Source organism: Eutrigla gurnardus (assembly GCF_963514095.1).
Source record: "Eutrigla gurnardus genome assembly, chromosome: 1".
NCBI lineage: Eukaryota > Metazoa > Chordata > Actinopteri > Perciformes > Triglidae > Eutrigla > Eutrigla gurnardus.
Genome location: NC_139915.1, coordinates 26,730,089 through 26,749,120, shown reverse-complemented (window position 1 = coordinate 26,749,120; position 19,032 = coordinate 26,730,089). Strand labels below are relative to the sequence as shown.

Here is a 19,032-nt window from a genome sequence, read left to right as displayed (position 1 = left end):
GTTGCAATAAAAAAAATGTAAATGCAGTGAATAAACATTATCTCAACCTATAGGCTGGATCCTCCAAAATTAATAAAAAAGTTCCATATATTAGCATGTGAATACAGTATTTATGTAAACTGGAGAATAGTGATGGAGGAACTAAATAAGATAAACATACATTCTGAATATTATACACTGCAGTGCATTTAAAATATTTGCTAACCGCCGGGAATTGATAAAACCCAACTATCTGAGGATCTGCTTCCATATCCTGTTGCTACTCTATATTTGAAGTATTTGGAGCTGGATGTCATTGTATTGAAACTCCATTGAGTTGAGGTCTATGAACAGCAGTCTGGCCTATGAGTCATGTTTTTTTTAAATTAGACATTTTGAGAAAGCTCCCCTCTTATCCTCAGCTGCAGGGTTCTGGAGAGGACTTCTCCATGCACGTGTCCATCTATGAGTGTGAATCTACCGGCGGCTCAGAGTGGGTTTTAGAGCAAACTCTCCACCTGGACGACTTCACCAGACCCTCGTCAACCCTGGATCCACGAGTCAGTGTGGACTCCAACCTCTTTGTCTACAGCAGGTCAGGCGAACACTGCTTATGTGTTTATATCATAATCTGTCAGCCACCATATGGCAGTCTCTCCTGGATTGGTGCTGATTTAAATGCCTGATTTCACAGCAGCTTTAAAAAAAAAATTACAATGCATATTGCAATGTTTTTAGGCGTTATTGTTTTATAGTTATTGCTTTATCATCAAACAGAAAACCAGTTATATTTTGTGATATGCGATCTGGTGATCTCCACCGTGCCAGCTCCCTCTTTATTTAGGACATTTACGGGAAAGCGGCGGATATTGGACAAAATTGCAAGCTTGCGCTTGATTCAAAGGGATTGGTTGAATTTGTATTAATTGTTGGGATCGCAACATCCCAGCTGGTATATTTATCAGTATGGTTGTTTCATAAGTTTATAATTTTCTCCATGCCAGGTCTGACCTGTACATGAGCAGAGACCACAGCTCCCCCAACATTAAGCACTACGTTCACTTGGACTGGCTATCAAAGGAGGACGGATCTCACATCCTCACCGTGGGAGTTGGATCCAACATTCTCATGTATGGCCGTATCTCTGGCGTGGTCAATGAGCCAACCAGCAGCAAGGAGGGGGTGGCTGTCATCACCCTTCCTCTAGGGGGCAGTATCAAACAGGGCATCCGCTCACGCTGGATCCTGCTTCGGTCCGTGGACCTCCTGTCCTCTGTGGACGGCACGCCGTCTCTGCCGGTCTCCCTGTCCTGGGTGAGGGATGGCATCCTGGTGGTGGGCATGGACTGTGAAATGCATGTGTATGCCCAGTGGCATCAGGACAAGAAGCCTGGGGAGGGAGAGGAGGGTAACCTATCATCCGCGGACATTGCTGGAGGTCAACCTATGGCTTCCTCCTCGGCCTTTGAAGGGAGAGCCAGGTCTAAGAGTGTGTTTGAAGGGAGTGCTGCGGTGGATGAGGGCCTCCGCGCCCCAGCAGGACTTCAAGAAGGGGGACTGTTTGAAGCAGCTCACTCACTGTCCCCGACTCTACCCCAGTACCATCCCACCCAGCTGCTGGAACTCATGGACCTGGGCAAGGTTCGCCGTGCCAAGGCGAGTTTGTTTCCGGCTCATTCAGTCAAATATGCAAAATTATTATTTAAAACTCTCATTTATAAACATTATTCAAATCTCTAGTATGCTAATGTACATTGAAGCCCAACTTTACTGTATTAGCCTGACCCAAAAGACAGATGCCCACAGACTAATTATGTGATTATCAAGCACATGTAATCCACATTGTTCTATACACTGTGTAACCCATTGCTCTTCTGTATATCAGGCGATCCTTGCTCACCTGGTGAAATGTATTGCCGGAGAAGTTGCTGTGGTCAGGGATGTGGAGGCAGGTGAGGGCGGAGCCAGGAGACATCTGTCTCGTACCATCAGTGTGACTGGCAGCACAGCAAAAGACACCATTGTGGCTGGCCGCGATGGGGGCAGGGACTATACAGAGATCAACTCCATCCCCCCTTTGCCCCTTTATTCTCTCATGTTGGCCGACCTGGACACCTCATACAAGGGAGCCGAAGAGGCCCCTAAGGGAACTAAGGGGGCCGATGGTGAGGGATCCCAGAAGTCCACAGAGGACCAGTATGCTGACCTCTTTCAGGTAGGTAGAGTTAAGAGAGCATAATTTTATTGTTTCAGGTGTATGTAGTCCACTAATACTCCTTTCCTCTGGTGTTGACAGGTGCAAACGGTCAACACAGATGATTTTGTGAACTTTGCCACCGACAAACCAGAGAAGAAGTCTCGAGTTATCAACCTCTCTCAATATGGACCAACCTACTTTGGACCGGAGCACGCTCAGGTATTGCTGTATTATTTATTTATTATTAGAGGAAGAGGAGAATAAAGGGGACGAAACATGACCATGATAATATAATAGGCTAATCTGCACATATTACTCACATATTGCATCATCATTAAACACCTTTTGAATCGGGCGTTCTGAGTTTGTTGTTTCTTCCTTTGCGTGTCCAGGTTTTGTCCAGTCACCTCATGCACTCCAGCCTCCCAGGCCTGACCAGACTGGAGCAGATGTTCTTGGTGGCCTTGGCCGATACAGTTGCAACCACCAGTGCTGAGGTCACCAGCTCCACTGATCAGCAGTACACAGGCTAGTACATGTTCTTGTGCATATGGGTTACAATCATATTTGTGATGTACAGTAGAGTTACAGTAGATATAATATAATAGTAATAATATAATATAAAGTAAATATAACCTATTGTACCAAGGTTTACTGAGCTGAGGTACCACATTAAAATACATTATACCACAATAAGCACTTATGATGCTTGCTTCACAGACATCTCTGTATTATACACCTTTTCAACTAGCAAAAAAAACTTAATGAGACAGACCTCCTCCAGGGTCTTTATTCTGTAGCTGTCCCTATGCTCATTTTTCCTTTGCGGATGAATTAATATGCCTTATTTTGTACTTTGTATGTAAGACACATGATACACTCGTCCCTGCAGAATGGACTTGTATTGTAATTAAGCATGTTGGCCTGCCTTATGGTCTACCGGGCCGTTAGCTGTTACCCTTGGTAAGAGATTGTATTGAAGTTGACTGAAGGTTGTAGACATAAAAGCTAAGCATCATTTTTTCTTGATTGTGTGTTCATGGGTAAAGTTAATCTCCAGCCATCAAATCTGTATTAACATAAACAGTGGTGCTTATACTGTTCCTCTTTAACTGCATATGTACAGACACTGTACAATTTTCCATCCTTTTTATTTAGTCTTTTGAGATGAAGACATAAGCAGGTTGTTCCAGGGCTAAGTAAGCACAGAGAGGGTAAGAAGGTTCAGGGACAGGAGACACCGTCTCCGACAGGATCACATTAACACAAGTGATACAGGAGTTTTAAAGGGCTTAGCTTTGTGGTTGCTGTTTTAATAGAGCGGTCGGCTGAACAATAATGGCAAAGCTGACGGCTCCCTGGTGTTGTGTTTGTGTAGGTGGCGAGGCTCTCGATGAGTGTGGACTGAGGTACCTGCTGGCCATGCGTCTTCACACCTGCCTGCTCACCTCCCTGCCCCCCCTCTACCGCATGCAGCTTCTCCACCAGGGTAAACCACATTGCTCACTATATTGCTGCAGAGAAAGAGCATTGTTTTGTATGGCAACAATACACACTACATTGTCTTGATTTTGTGATAATGAGATTGAAATTTGTAGCGCATTTAATCTTGGGAATGAACTTCAGACATCTTTCTCTTTCCTTCTCCCTGTGGCAGGTCTATCAACGTGCCACTTTGCATGGGCCTTCCACTCGGAGGCGGAGGAAGAGCTGCTGAACATGATCCCAGCCATGCAGAGAGGCGACCCACAGTGGTCTGAGCTCAGAGCTGTTGGAGTGGGCTGGTGGATACGCAACATCAACACTCTGCGGAAAATGGTGGAGAAGGTACTAGGACAAATTCAAATAAAACCGACACTTTCTAACATTAGGACAGTGATGCAAACGATAAACTAGAAAAGGAAATATGGACTAGCTAACTGATATTTTATACCACTTGCAGAATGTTCTGCACATAAATAAGTATACTGTCTCAGAGGTTCTACCTATGTTCAAGGTCCGAGTCCTTTTTTTTTTTTTTTTGTACCTTAGTATAATGCAGTCAGTTAGAACATCACCAACAATATACCAGAGTTGATCCAGCATGTCTCAACAAAACAAAAATATTAAAACATAATTTAAATGTAATTTTATATTTACAAATTAGTTTTTTGTCTTTTGTGAGGCCTTTTGTCTAGCCATCAAACTGACACTTGAAATTCAAAGCCAAGACAGCAGTTATTGTATCTGGAGACATACATTTTTCTCTGTACTCCTCTGGACTATCTGCGGTTTTGATATTTTGATTCCTATTTTGTCTTTGAAGTGTACTTAACATCATAACAACAAATACGTTCAAACTCAAAATGTTGACTTAGATACTGTGATGTTTGTGTGAAATCAGATAGGTAAAGCTGCGTTCCAGAGACACAATGACCCCCTTGATGCTGCTCTGTTCTACTTGGCCATGAAGAAGAAAGCTGTCCTGTGGGGGCTCTTCAGGTAGGACATCGTTTCAAAACACATCATTTTTTAAATTGAGCTACAGTTTTAATTTCAGTTACGTTCCTCAAAAGAACCTCCATGGGATTATGGGCTGTGTGGTTTTATTCTCTCAGATCTCAGCATGATGAGAAGATGACTCAGTTCTTCAAGAACAACTTCAGTGAAGACCGATGGCGAAAGGCAGCTCTGAAAAATGCTTTCTCCCTGCTGGGAAAGCAGCGCTTTGAACAGTCCGCTGCCTTCTTCCTGCTTGCTGGTTCACTAAAAGATGCCATAGAGGTGTGAACAACTCACACACTCTACACAGACATAGCTTTTTACTGTTGAGTCTGCTCCAACACTCCATTGTCATTTCCCTCACTTTAGAAACTTGGCATAGCCCTGTTTTAATATAGTGTGAAGACGTGTTTGCATGAGTCAAATCACTACATCACTACTAAAGCAGATTTCTGTTGCTTGGAGAGCTGTATATACTAACTCTAAGTTACACTGATAAGATCCATAAAAAGCCTGCATATTTTTCCTTGGCCAGGGTTTTTATACTGCACAGTCAAAATATACAGATAAACAAAAAAGGAAATACAAACACGAGCAGTATATGCTTCAGAACCACTACCTCAAAAACTCCTTCCAGTTCTGCACTTTGATGCTTACTTTTTTAAATGTTCTTTTTGTAGTTTTTGAGCCAGTCTCACCTGTCCTCCACTGTCCCATCATGTACAGGTATTGTTGGAGAAGATGGAGGATCTCCAGTTAGCCATGATTGTAGCAAGGCTGTACGAGGCTGACTTTGAGAGTTCACCCACCTGCCAAGGCCTCCTTTATGAGAAGGTCCTGGGCTGTAACAAGGATGGAAGTGGTTACCACTGTTCCAAACTGCACCCTGACCCGTTCCTGCGCAGCATAGCCTACTGGATCATGAAGGATTACACGCGAGCTCTGGACACACTGTTGGAACGAATCCCCAAAGAGGATGACGAGAACCCTGGTCAGTTGCTGACATTCCAGTATTACACAGCATGATCCACTGAAACCGGCTCATTCTGCTCCCTATTTACATCGTGTTCGATGCTTGAAGTGTTTCTTCTTTCTCCTTTTCTTCATCCCTCTTTGCTAGATGTGATGGTGAAAGCTTGCAACCCTGTGGTGTTTAGTTTCTATAACTACCTGAGGACACACCCTTTGATCATCCGTCGCCACTTTGCAAACCCAGAGGGCACAGTGACGACTGTGGGCCGCACTTCTGAGAAGAGCAGCGCCGATGAGATCAACCTTATAGAGCGCAAACTGTTCTTCACCACTGCCAATGCCCACTTCAAGGTGGGCTCATCAGTAATATTATTAATACAGATTGGTAAAGTGTGACAACTATGCAAATGTTATATAATACGGTTTTAATCACATGTAAATCCCCTGTAGGTGGGCTGCCCTGTTCTGGCTCTGGAAGTGCTCTCCAAAATCCCCAAAGTTAGTCGAAAATCTGGTTCCTCGCCTCTCAGCAAAGCTTCATCCAAGGCCAACGTAAACTCGACCCAGCCTTTGGAAAATGGCACCCAGGGAGGCTTGGACTGGGGTGCCCCTGCAGCCCCTACCAATGCCTGGGGAGGAAATGATAGTGGGGGTGCATTGGACTGGAGCCAGCCTTTGGTCAAGGTGGAGGACGACGAACTGAAGCTGGATTGGGAAGGGGGCAACGAAGATGATGATGAAGATGAGGACGATGATGGTCTGACCATGAAGAAACCAGAGGCTGAGACCAAAGCAGACGCCGGCTTGGAGAGTGGTGGCCCCAAACTGCAGAGAGAGGACTCACAGGTGGGAATAATATGAGCATCCATGAGAATAATATAGTATGGTTCTCTGTTTAAAATAATACAAATGTGTTACTTCTCGGGTTAAGGCAAAGTTTGAGTACGAGTCTGTATCTCTTTGACCAGAACATCAAACACACAGTGAGATTTTGATGCCTAGGGCAGTTTCTCTGCTGACTTAACTGGGATATAGGGGTGTTATCTGATTCACAACCAGCACTTTAGCATTCAAATTAAACTTATTTGGATTTAACATCTCCGACAAAAGCAGCTGAACTGTCATGACACTGACCCAGGAAGGGTCAATACAGTTGATGAGCCTTGCTCTAAGACCTAGACCATTGCCATAGATACAACCAATACTGAGGTCTTGACCCTCTTATCTATCTCAAGCCTCATTATTAAAAAAAATATATATCGTATGGTGAAGTCTGTACCCAGAACTGATTTATGGAACCCTGGAGTAAGTGAATCTGCACAGTGTGGCCCTTTTCCAATGAGATGCTCTCATATATTGCAGGGTGAGTCAGAGGTGGACGTGATAGCGGAGCAGCTGAAGTTCCGTGCTTGCCTGAAGATCCTGATGACAGAGCTGCGTACGCTGGCCACAGGCTTTGAGGTGGATGGAGGGAAGCTCCGCTTTCAGCTCTACAGTTGGCTGGAGAAGGAGATAGCGGCCATGCATACGATCTGCAACTACAAGGTACACTTGGTGTTCAGTCTTGATTTAGTCCATACGGCTTTATATTCACTTGTGCAATACAAGATATTAGCAAAAGTGTTATTTTCTTCCTGGATGACCATGGTTATACAGCATACATTTTGTCAACACAAAGGTGCAGGGGAAGGATGAAGATTCGGAGGTGGAGCGCTGGAGAGAGCGCACTGCATCAGTGGACATATCGGACGACGCCCTGGAGCGCACAGAGGCCGGGGCTTACGAGCGTCACCAGATGGAGCGGCGGCGTCTTCAGGCCAAGCAGCAGCATTCTGAGAGGCGCAAGGCGTGGCTGAGGAAGAACCAGGCCCTGCTCAGGGTGTTTCTGTCCTACTGTAGCCTTCATGGAGCTAAGGGAGGAGGAGTCACCTCTGTTCGCATGGAGCTTCTTTTCCTTCTGCAGGAGAGCCAGCAGGTACACATACATGCTCGTAAACACACGCATGTGCTACCAACAATCTGTCTTCAGCGAAAGCAAACGTACATCTTCCTGTCTCACCCTGCAGGAGACCACCGTTAAGCAGCTGCAGTCTCCTCTGCCTCTGCCGACTACACTGCCTCTGCTGTCCGCTTGCATCGCCCCCACCAAGACGGTCATAGCCAATCCAGTTCTCCACCTCAGCAACCACATTCACGACATCCTCCACACCATCACCTTCATGGAGAGCACGCCGCATCCTGACATCATGGATGATCGGGTCAGAACTATAGACTAACCATCCAATTTTATATAGACAGAGTATAGAGTCTATAGAGTCTTTTTCACAGTCATCTGTAGTCGTTCATTTTTATATTTTATCAATTAAATGTGCCCGTCTTTCGTCCTCAGGTGAATGCTCTGCACACGTTAGCTGCATCTCTGTCTGCTTGCGTCTATCAAGCACTGTGTGACAGTCACAGCTACAGGTAACTGTCTGCAAGATTTGGTTTGCTTTCCTGAAAAAAACACCATAGTTGCATATTTTGGTGTTTATTTTCTTTCTAATTGTTTCCCTCCAGGACAGTAGCAAGTACACGTAGTAGATAAACATGTTGGTCTTGATGCTAAGCTTTACTACCCACACCCTGATTCTGACCCTTTTAAATGTTAAACATACTGTACATGTTTTGTATGGTTGTCACTCAAACTTTATCTTTCCGTCGTTTGCTTGGCAGCAGCCAGGCAGAGGCCAACCAGTTTACAGGGATGGTGTACCAAGGCCTGTTGCTCAGCGAGAGGAAACGACTCCGCACAGAAAGCATTGAAGAACATATAACTCCCAACTCTGCTCCTGCACAGTGGCCAGGTAATAAAGACCTTACTTGACCAACCATGGGTATGTTTCAGGTTAGATTGAGCAAGAGTATAAGAAAGATTTTTTTCTTTTTAAAGAAAACTTTACTATCAGGGGATGGTGCGTCATTGACATTTTGATCTTAATACTCTTAAGAATTGTTTTAATGAGATAGATAAGTTTGATCATGTTCCAGAATCCTCATCGAATGCATAGAAAGGGAAGACGGTGAATGTGTGAGCATCAAAGATGGGATTCAGACAGAATATGGAAAGCAGTGGGAGAGGAAGAGCAGAGCAGGCAGTCTGTGTTTATGCAGAGAGGCAGATGGTGTTCTATATTAGGAGCTTCATGGCCTCTGGGAAGGAAACGGAAAGACAGAGACTGATCACGCCATCATGCAAATGTTTCATAAATGAGCTCCGTCTTGTGCAGAGATAGTGTTTTATTCTGCTGTGGCAGGGTTTTTTATTTTTTCATGTTAATCTTTACGTTGTGTGTGTCCTCTCTCTGCAGGTGTGTCGTCCCTGATTTCTCTGTTGACGTCTGCCAGAGAGGAGGACCAGCCGAGGCTCAACGTGCTGCTGTGTGAAGGGGTCATGGCTGTTTATCTTGCACTGCTCATTCACGGCCTGGGCACTCACAGCAGCAATGAACTCTTCCGCCTGGCAGCACATCCCCTCAACAACCGCATGTGGGCCGCTGTGTTTGGGGGAGGGGCCAAACTCATCATAAAGCCAAAGAGGCCTGAGGCCCCACCAGGTAGAATTATTAGTTTGTTATTGTTTTTGTTAATTACTAATACCTTTTATTTCCATCATCACCGTCATTTTTTGTCTTTTGTCTTCCTCCCTGTTCTTCATAAGCTATCACTGTCCCTATACTCTTATCTTGCCGTTGTCCTCTCCTGCCTCATCTGTTGTCTTTCAACATCCTGACTTCTCTCTGATCTGAGGCGATGCATCCAATCTCTCGGGCCTGTCTACATAGTCACATAGACATACACCTAGTCCTGTTGATGCTCCTAAGATGCTGCTGCACTGTGGTGTCTTGTGTGAGTGTGCCCTCTGCCCTGTGTCCCAGTGCCAGCTGATTTTGAGGCAGCCAGGCCAGAGGACTCTCAAGAGGCAGGAAGACCTGAGCAGAGCCGCCTCACCCCAAACCCCTCTCCCATCCCCACTGAAACCCAGAGCCCCAAACGACCCCCTCCTCCCGTTTCAAGGGGAGAGGGGTTGGGCACTGTGGCACCAGCAACTAAGGCCAGCTGTGAGTAACTGAGCTGGTGGATTGCAGTGCTGGTTTGCAGAATTGCAGTGCATGGTAATCGTACAGGTTTGCATTGTTGCGGATGCTTGACTTACCCCTCTCTCTCTCGTGCAGCCACTAGTGAATGCCCATAACAAACAAAAAGCTCACTAGTGCTATGAAGACATTGTCATCCGTGTTTAGTGTTATGATAAGCCAACAGCTGTGTGTGTGTCTGTCTGTGTGAGTGTGCGTGTGTGTGTGTGTACTGCGTTGCATGTACATGTTGTAACGTCCTCCAAGCTCAACTCATTGTGTCATTCCTCCTGTGCCACCGAAGCAACAGCTGGGCCTAGCAAGGAGTGTTCAGAGGCCAAGGCTGAGCAACCCTCTCAGACTAAATCTGAATCTGAGACTAAACCAGGTACACTTTGAGAGGTTATTAGAAAAAAGATATAGTCCTGTAGAGCTGGAGCTGTACAAATAGTCCTGTTTTGTCTCTTTTGTAGCTGGTTAAAAAGATTGTGAATGGACTATATTTGCTGTACATCAGTAGTTTGTAGTAGAGGTAATAACCACATCACTAGTAGCTCTCGTGTGATTTGATTCAGCTGTTTGTTTGAATCCGATATTTAGATTTGTAGAAATAGAGGCATTTCCTGAGTAGCTGTACTGTATAAGTCCAAGTCCGTTGAACTGAACTTCACTGTTCATTCATATTCATTAGGCTAAAGTAATCTGTGCTCACAGAGGTAGGAAGATATGGGCTGGCATTTAGACTCAATATCACTCTAGAGTCTGAGATAGCTCTCAGCAAAGAGCCTTTTTAAAGAGCTGGTTAAGGGGGATCTTAAATGCCAGCCTGTTGATATGAATCACTCTGCAAAATGTCAGAACTCTGCCCTTTTTGAGTGCCCCTGCAAAAGAACATGCATGTCTCAAACACTCAACCATACACAAATGTTACTCATTGATCATATTCCAAGTAACACTCATTTTAAAGCAAAAATAAACATGTTACAGTCACCAGTCTCATCGTGTCTGCTTCCCTCAAGTGCTGTGGATACAAGAAAGCGCTTAGCACATGACTGCTCTACAAATTTTGCCATGGTCGTTTGATGTGTTTCTCTGTGTGTATCTTGTGCCGCGCACTTACATCAAATATACACTGATTCAATTATGTAATGGTCTGTGTAGTGTCTGTGTGTCTAACTGCACTGTCTACTCTGGTTTGTGTCTTGTTTTTGTCTGGTGTGATGCCAGGGATAGTCACCCAGGATAATGGTGCAGGTTTGTGCACAGCTTAGCGTGTCTTGCCCCACGCTTCCATACTAAACGTTTGAACGTGTGCATCCGTATCTCTTTTCCAAGCGTGTCAATTTGTCTTTTGTGTGCGATGACTCATGAAAGTCGCAGAGGCTCGAAGCTATATTGTAGACGACAACCACATTTTAGACAGGATTATGGTAACTGTTCATAGTTTATAATTCAGCTCCATCGGATGTTCTGTGCTCGTTGTGGTTTCTGGGTGCAGTTCACTTCCTGCTGATCTATCTCTCGACCTTCATTTGGATGTAAAATGATGCCGAGCCTGAGCTTGTCCTCGTCATTTGCACAAAAAAACTGCAGCATAATGCGGTGTGTTGCATCAGAGTTCATTGTGTTTGAGTGATACCATCTCTTCGTGCTTTCTCTCTCCTCCCCCAGCGACTCCCCCTCAGCCACCTGCGGAGGATGGGGATCGATACAGACGTAGGTTCAACATGAGGATGCTCGTTCCTGGACGCCCTGTAAAGGAGACACCAGCCGCCGCCCCTCCTCCTCCCTTGCCCACAGAGAGACCCACATACAGGGAGAAGTTCATTCCCCCAGAGCTGAGCATGTGGGACTACTTTGTGGCCAAAGTAAGGCATTACATTCCACCGAGATCAGTGACTCATAGTCTTCGGGTTGTCAAGAATTTATTCCATCTCCATCTGCCTTTTTCATTGACTTCCATCATTATTTCCGCCCTCTCAGCCCTTCCTGCCGCTGTCGGACAGCAATGCTCTGTGTGACTCAGACGAAAGCGGTGCGGAGGACGAAGAAGATGACGACGACGCCTTCCTTTCTGACACACAGATAACGGAGCACTCTGACCCCAACTCATACAGGTGGGGGTCACCGACTGTTGTTTTTCTGATTACTTAATTTGAAACCTTTGCTTCAGATTTTAAACCGGCTGCATGTCTGTTTTTGTGGTACGTAGTTGGGCTCTGATCCGCCTGGTGATGGTGAAACTGGCTCATCACAATGTCAAGAACTTCCTCCCTCTCACTGGCCTTGACATCACAGGTACACTCTTTATTCTGTATGAAGATGCACTGAAATATTTTTAAAATTATTATTGTTATTTTTATTGGTACTGGTGTTGCTGCTGACTCTATACCGTGTGTGTATATATAGTATAATCTATATATTTATGTTTACGTCGCAGACCTGCCAGTCATCTCCCCTCTCAGCAACGCCGTGTTGAAGACTTTAGAGAACTGGGAGCAGCTTCTGCTGGAGCGAATGAACAAGTTTGACGGCCCGCCTCCCAACTACATCAACACATACCCGACTGACCTCAGTGCAGGCGGTGGCCCCGCCATACTCCGACACAAAGCCATGCTGGAGCCAGACAACACGCCCTTCAAGTCAGTATTCAATTATGTACACTATGTGAAAATATAGAGACGCTCTCAAACACTAAGGGCCGGGCAAGTGACAATTTGAAACAATACCTTAAAGATGATGTCCAAGATGCATCTTCAGAGAACATGCAACTATCTTAAGTATTAACCTGACTTAAAACGGACCTTTTCTAAACCCTAGCAGCAATTTTACTTTGACAACAACAAGCACCCTATAGCCAACAGTAGCAAATGTCAAGGTACATTTTTAATTAAAAAACAATAAAGAATGCAATGTCTGACTCATTTTATTACGTATTTATTATTATTATTTAAATACTAGATTCCACAAGTTTAGATTAAGCACATATGATTTCAGTGAAACTATAATATTTAAATAATTCTGGCTTTATTTGACCTTTCCATATCAATAATCCCTATGTGTATTTGACACAACACAGAATGTATCTCATATTGTATTACATGGTATTGGAAATAAATTGTCACATAACACCTTAGTGGATGCTCTCAATGTGTGACCAACTTATTTTTGTCCATCATATTTTAGGACAAAGAACCATCAGTCCTTTCCAGCCCGACGTCTTTGGCATTTCCTGGTCAAACAGGAAGTTCTTCAGGAGACTTTGATCCGTTACATCTTCACTAAGAAAAGGAAGCAGAGTGAGGTCAGCAGCCCACATGCAAATACAAACATTTGCTTGTTTGTTCTTCATTTAAGTGATCATTAGCTATGAAGATTAAACCCACCATTGTTTTATCTAACAAGTCATGATAGTGCATATTTACACTAGAATGTTTGAATGTAACATTTTAATTTTTGTTCACTTCCGCTAACACAGTTACTGCATTGGCCCAAATATAAGATTATATTTTCTTTGGAATTGTATTTTTAAAAATGGGTGTATAACACATTTATTTATATTTACAGTGATCTATAAAACAAAATGACCCTTTTTGACCGACTCAAGTCACTAAAGTCTTTAGTGCCAAGATCGACAGATTAAGAGACATTAGCCATGTTTCCATCCAAAGTGATTCGAAATTACTGGGAAATGGGCATTAAAAGAAATTCGAATCATGTGTGTTTCCATCAAAAGAACGGACTTTGGTGAAAACTACAAATTCGCGCGAGTTTTCTAAGTCACGCAAGATTTTCCGCGGGTTGGCATGGCAACCAGCCTGTAAACATTCCGTCGTCTTCCTGCCGGTGACACCGGCTGGACCGGCCGGTGCTTGGGTGAGGTGCATGGGCTTTTCACACAGCCTTGTGGGCACAAGTGGCCCGAGTTCGGCCGTGTTCAGCTGTCTGTCTCCCGGCTGGTTTGCGTGCTGCGCGTCTTGGCGTTTCGCGTTCGACGGAGAGTCCGCCTGTGTGGACTCGCGTGGGGCTGGGCGGGCCGGTGTTTGACCGATGTCCGAGGGCTTTTCAGCAAGCTCTGACGGTGAGAGTCCCGACAGTTCGGCGTGGTTGAGGTCTCTATTTAAATGTCAAACACCGGAAGCAGTCGGGGTGAATGTGCGCTACGTCACACTTGATTCGCATACAGCTGTTTCCATCCCATTCGAATCAACCACAACCCGGCCATAGCGAGCGTATTTCATTTTGTGCGAATCAGGGGATTTTAATGCGAATCACGGCGTTTCCATCATCATTTTCCGATGCGATACATCTAGATGCGCATCTAAACAGCTGATGGAAACGCACCTACTGTGACTAAGCTGAAAAAAGTGGCTTTTAGTAGCCAATAATAGCTTTGTGACGCACACCAGTGTGGTGATTGATAAGACACATAAGAGTCATCAAATAACTGATGCGCAGCCAGGAAATGTAGTGTCAGGATGTTAAAAGACAGAAAGCAGAAGCCAGAAAGAGACCATTTATCTTCTTCTAAGAAGTATATGTATCTTTACATGCATCCATTTTATTTTAGCACAGCATGTCTGCAGAGTTTACCCATACGCATGGAAAACAGAATACGCACACTCCCCACGTAGCCTCTGGAGTCTGGAGATCATAATGTATGTAGGTCTTTATCAGAGATTAAAAGGGAGGCAGTGATGACAGCGAGCACGATAAACAAACCTTTTATCTGGGATTTGCTCACTGAGCATTTATCGCTGCTGTTGCTGTTTTTGTTATAGTCGTTATCCTTGCTTTGACTCCATAGACATCCTAAATTAAGTATGGGACAGCACACTGCCTTCTGGGATGTCTGGAACAATGTATGTAGTCACTTTCACACAAGACAGACCGCTACTGTGGCTGCCAGTCCAAAATTAGACAAACAAATAAAATGTTTGCTCCCAGATGCTCAGCTTCTTATTATTACAACATTCATTTGCTAAATGGAGCAACTCGATTACTTTAAATGAAACTGTGGCACTCGCATTCATAGTTCATATCTCCATTCATCCTGCTACGCGACTGTAGCTCCATGCTAATGAGGGTGAACTGTGTTGTTGTTGTTGTTGCATTTTATCACCAAGTGTACATCAAAGATTCTGTCAACCCCTTTTCACACTTTCTTTTCATTCCATGTTTTATTTTTCTATGTGTGTGTGTGTGTGCATGTGTTTTGTGTCGTGCCGTGTTGGTGTGTTCTGTGTCTATATTGCCTCTGTGTGTGTTGTGTAGTCTGTAGAGAACCATATGGACCGTATAAGCACAAACTGCATAGCAGGAGCTAGCAGTCCCTATAAGGTAGTATCATTTACCGTAACGGCCGAGAGCCCTGGCTCTGTCTGTCCGTCTGTCTGTCTGGGAGAGTCACTGTGCAGCCGAGCTTGAAGGAGCATGAAAGTACGTTCAACTTTAGTAGAAGTAGTGTGCACTAATTGCACAGGGTTTGCATGTTAGCACCGAACTGGTTGAAGCTCTTAAAGGGATAGTTGGCATTTTTTAAGTGTACATGTACAATGAACTGCTCTGGATGTAATTAAGCCACCTAAAAATCCATATCTGTTAAAGTGTACACTATGTTTAGGATATTTTCACCACTTCACCAGCAGCCCTTTCTGACGGGGAGCTGAAGCTTCCAGTAATTTTTCCTTGCACAACATGGGAGTTGCCAGTCTAACGCTGCTTCAATAAGTGACTTTATTTGTGTTATTGTGTGAGTTTGGGGTTTTAAAGGGTTTGGATTCATCAAAAGTCCGATCAAGGCTTAACGGCTTCAGTTTACCGTCAGAAAGACCTGTCTGACGGCAAGATAAAGTGGTGTAAATATTTAAATATAGCATGCACTTAAACTGATATTGACTTTCTTTTAGGTGACTAAAATGCATTTTGCTGCTGCTGCCATCCACAGCAGTGCATTGCTTTCTCCAATATGGGAGGAGAGCCGACCGCCATCTAGTGTCGGTAATACACCAACTTATATGGTGTAATATATATATATATATATATATCTCCAGCTTGGCTCAACAGTGACTGCTCTGGCAATATTTCTGGCATAAAATCAGGCTTTCAGGCTTAGATCTTACGTCTAACGTATTCTGACTGGGTGACATCCACGATCCATGCCGATGACATCCACTCACATCTGAACCCTACCAATAACACGTCTCCCTGTGTTTCTCACTCCTTTCTCCTCTCTAGCTGGATTGATTCTTCTGGGCCCTCTTAAGAGAGTTCTTACATACAGTACACTAACTTGCATGCTCACTGTCAGGGCTTCCAAAGGCTTGCTAATGATGGAGACTGTTGTAACCTGGGAATCCCCAATAAATAGTAGATATGTAGTTACTTAATTACCACTCAGTGTGGTTACTCCTCTCCACTGGTGAATGTGGTTGTACTCTGCAGTACGTTCAAGCAACTTAATGGCCCAAAAGTGTTTTGGAAGTATATATTCTTCCGTATTTATGAGGAAGAGGCTTGTAAACATTGCTCTGTTCATTTTTCACTCAGTGGCCCCTGAGTCCCCTACTGTGGCTTTGACCTTTTGAACAATAGTGTATTTGCTTTTCCTTTCCAGGTGGAGGCAGATCTGGGCTACCCCGGAGGCAAGGCCAAAATCATTCATAAGGAGTCTGACATAATTATGGCATTTGCCATTAATAAGGTAAGTACCACAATACCAAATCTTTCATCTATAATTTCTTTTCTAAGAAATAAGAGGAAACTACTCCTCGTTTCCTCCCTCAATGACCCTCTCCTCCCTGCTTTTCCAGTCTAACTCCAACGAGATAGTGTTAGCCTCCACCCATGACGTCCAGGAGGTGGACGTGTCTACTCTGGTGGCTGTCCAGCCTTACACATGGATAGGGGACGACTTTGATAAGGAGTCCCGCAGGTAAGATTCAGGGCAGGTCATCGGTGGCGTTTGTCTCTGCTCAAAGAAACAATTTTAATGATAATTTCAAGTTTGTATTTCCGTATTAGTATTAAGCATGATGCTATACAGTGAACATACAAAATGTAGCATGTTCTGGTGATTCAGATACAACACCAAAAGAAAAAAACCCAGCCATAACAAGTCCCAAGCGGATCCTAGTGTCAGGGCCGATCTGTAATGAAGCGGCATTTGCAGCTCAAGCTGATCAAATATAAATAATCATCAAATCGGACCATGTGTCTGCAGATTACCATTATTAAAGGGCTCAGATTGGGATCAGGTCAAATAAGTGTCAATTTCAGCAAAAATTTAAATGTATTTAAATGAATTAATCATTACTAATTAGCTAACCCACGACACATTATCTGCTGCTTTTTTTAGTTATATTGTACAGAATTATGATAATAAACTGCTGGGAAATAATAGAAACGTGTTATCTAGTGGCCACATTGTCCCTTCTTGCATTCTGTAGTATTAAAAAATGGTCTATGTGGAATTAAAAAGTCTTAAATTTAACTTGGTGAATCCTGCAGAAACCCTGTAAATAACTGTCAGTGACGGGTTATGGTGCGTTTTGTTTTACAGCTCTGACGACGCAGATCATCGTTCTTCTCATACCAACATTGCCCAGGCTAGCTCTGCACCCTTTGCACCACCGCAGATGCCGGTCTCTGCATCCATGCCGTGGCTGGGCAGTGGGCAGACCAGCATGGGAGCTAGTGTGGTATGAATCTATGCATTAGAACACAGATATACACAAACTCAGCCAAACTGGGCAGTGATGGGTATGCAGTTCTCAGGAACAGCCAGTAGGGGGAAACTATGCTCTGTTTTGAAGCCTATAGATGGGATAGAGTAGACTGTGCTATCGCTCAGCGGTCTTTCTTTTCATACTATAGTAGTAATAAAGTATTATATATATATATGCAAACGTTTTTGATTCATTGACCCCAAATGTAAACATGACACAAACTTCTTATTCAGAATTAAAAAGCTAATTGACTATTTGGAGATAAGTCTGCAGTCTGTAGCACATTTTCAGGAGAAGTTTGTGTTTTCAATTCTTATCAATGTCGAGCCAAACTGAGCCGTGCCGACTAAACAGCTGGCCTGCTGAGTCTATGGCGGCTGATACAGAGAGGGGTGTGTGGTTGCATGGCAGAGATGGACGCACATAAACAGAGATAGCAGCAGCTCTCACAGCCGGTAACCCAAGGTACAGATTTGCGTCACGCTTACACGGCAGCCAGGGTTCTCCATGTCCCAGCCATGTTGATAAATGTTGAAGACAGGACACAGTGTGTCATGCAGGTTCAGTGGATTACCCAAGGGGGCTTCCTTAAGTCTGGTCTGGTTAGTTACCATCCCAGCCATCTAAAGGCCTTTGAGTCCACAGCATTGTATTGCTCAGGAGTAAAGAAACCACCACACATACATTTTCCAATGGCCCTGATAGATAAACCTGAGTGTTTTAACACATTAGTGTTTATTAATAGGACTGAGATTAGGACATCATAACAATTTTTATACCTAAAAATTCTTAATTTATCTTCTGAAATCACAAGTTATATAATATAATCATATGTTTTACTGTTATTTTTCAGATTATGAAGCGGAATCTAAACAATGTGAAGAGAATGACATCCCATCCTATTTATCAGTATTGTAAGTGCCTACACAATGGAGTCTGTGCATAAGAGGTCATCAGCACTATACATTTTAATTTTGATGAATCTCTCCCCGTCTCGCCCTGTGTGCATGCATCAGACATGACGGGAGCACAGGACGGTAGTGTGAGAATGTTTGAATGGAACAGACCGCAGCAGCTCATTTGCTTCAGACAAGCAGGCAACGCAAGAGTCACCCGGCTCTATTTCAACTCCCAGGGCAATAAGGTACACACACACACACACACACACACACACACACACACACACACTGAAACGTCTTGTGTGTTTAGTCTATTCGATGCGATTGCTCTGATTGCTCTGTGCTCTTCTTGTAGTGTGGAGTTGCTGATGGGGAGGGCTTCCTCAGTCTCTGGCAGGTCAACCAGACATCCTCCAACCCCAAACCCTACCTGGTGAGGTCCCCTCCTACCTCCCTCACCTCCTTCAGTCCAACCCCCGCACACACATGCACATCTAAATCATCATCATAGACAAAAACAAAATCATTAAAATGAGTGTATGTACTTTTTGTTTGTGTACAGAGTTGGCAGTGCCACACTAAGACCTGCGGTGATTTTGCCTTCATCACTTCCTCCAGCCTCATCGCCACAGCCGGACAGTCCAATGATAACAGGTCAGCAT

At 44.2% G+C, this 19,032-nt stretch overlaps 1 protein-coding gene across 7 annotated transcripts in view; it reads left to right on the top strand.

Annotated features, from left to right (window-relative positions):
- dmxl2 (Dmx-like 2) overlaps window positions 1-19,032 on the top strand; it is a 39,383-nt gene that overhangs the window by 17,257 nt on the left and 3,094 nt on the right. For 2 of the 7 annotated variants that reach the window (XM_084009273.1, XM_084009272.1), the window contains exons 21-52: window positions 402-574; window positions 984-1,635; window positions 1,865-2,194; window positions 2,276-2,395; window positions 2,569-2,704; window positions 3,555-3,665; window positions 3,834-4,003; window positions 4,560-4,657; window positions 4,774-4,939; window positions 5,384-5,648; window positions 5,778-5,980; window positions 6,080-6,475; window positions 6,992-7,174; window positions 7,308-7,604; window positions 7,696-7,887; window positions 8,019-8,095; window positions 8,345-8,475; window positions 8,980-9,225; window positions 9,547-9,729; window positions 11,416-11,612; window positions 11,728-11,861; window positions 11,957-12,042; window positions 12,185-12,386; window positions 12,931-13,048; window positions 15,019-15,084; window positions 16,361-16,447; window positions 16,557-16,678; window positions 17,306-17,444; window positions 18,325-18,385; window positions 18,488-18,615; window positions 18,726-18,803; window positions 18,933-19,024. In XM_084009273.1, coding sequence (XP_083865399.1) covers window positions 402-574; window positions 984-1,635; window positions 1,865-2,194; window positions 2,276-2,395; window positions 2,569-2,704; window positions 3,555-3,665; window positions 3,834-4,003; window positions 4,560-4,657; window positions 4,774-4,939; window positions 5,384-5,648; window positions 5,778-5,980; window positions 6,080-6,475; window positions 6,992-7,174; window positions 7,308-7,604; window positions 7,696-7,887; window positions 8,019-8,095; window positions 8,345-8,475; window positions 8,980-9,225; window positions 9,547-9,729; window positions 11,416-11,612; window positions 11,728-11,861; window positions 11,957-12,042; window positions 12,185-12,386; window positions 12,931-13,048; window positions 15,019-15,084; window positions 16,361-16,447; window positions 16,557-16,678; window positions 17,306-17,444; window positions 18,325-18,385; window positions 18,488-18,615; window positions 18,726-18,803; window positions 18,933-19,024 — 5,639 coding nt within the window. Of the gene's footprint in view, window positions 1-401; window positions 575-983; window positions 1,636-1,864; window positions 2,195-2,275; window positions 2,396-2,568; window positions 2,705-3,554; window positions 3,666-3,833; window positions 4,004-4,559; window positions 4,658-4,773; window positions 4,940-5,383; window positions 5,649-5,777; window positions 5,981-6,079; window positions 6,476-6,991; window positions 7,175-7,307; window positions 7,605-7,695; window positions 7,888-8,018; window positions 8,096-8,344; window positions 8,476-8,979; window positions 9,226-9,546; window positions 9,730-10,054; window positions 10,133-11,415; window positions 11,613-11,727; window positions 11,862-11,956; window positions 12,043-12,184; window positions 12,387-12,930; window positions 13,049-15,018; window positions 15,085-16,360; window positions 16,448-16,556; window positions 16,679-17,305; window positions 17,445-18,324; window positions 18,386-18,487; window positions 18,616-18,725; window positions 18,804-18,932; window positions 19,025-19,032 lie in introns of all 7 variants that reach the window. The other 5 variants (XM_084009275.1, XM_084009274.1, XM_084009277.1 and 2 more) reach the window with 3 other exon arrangements.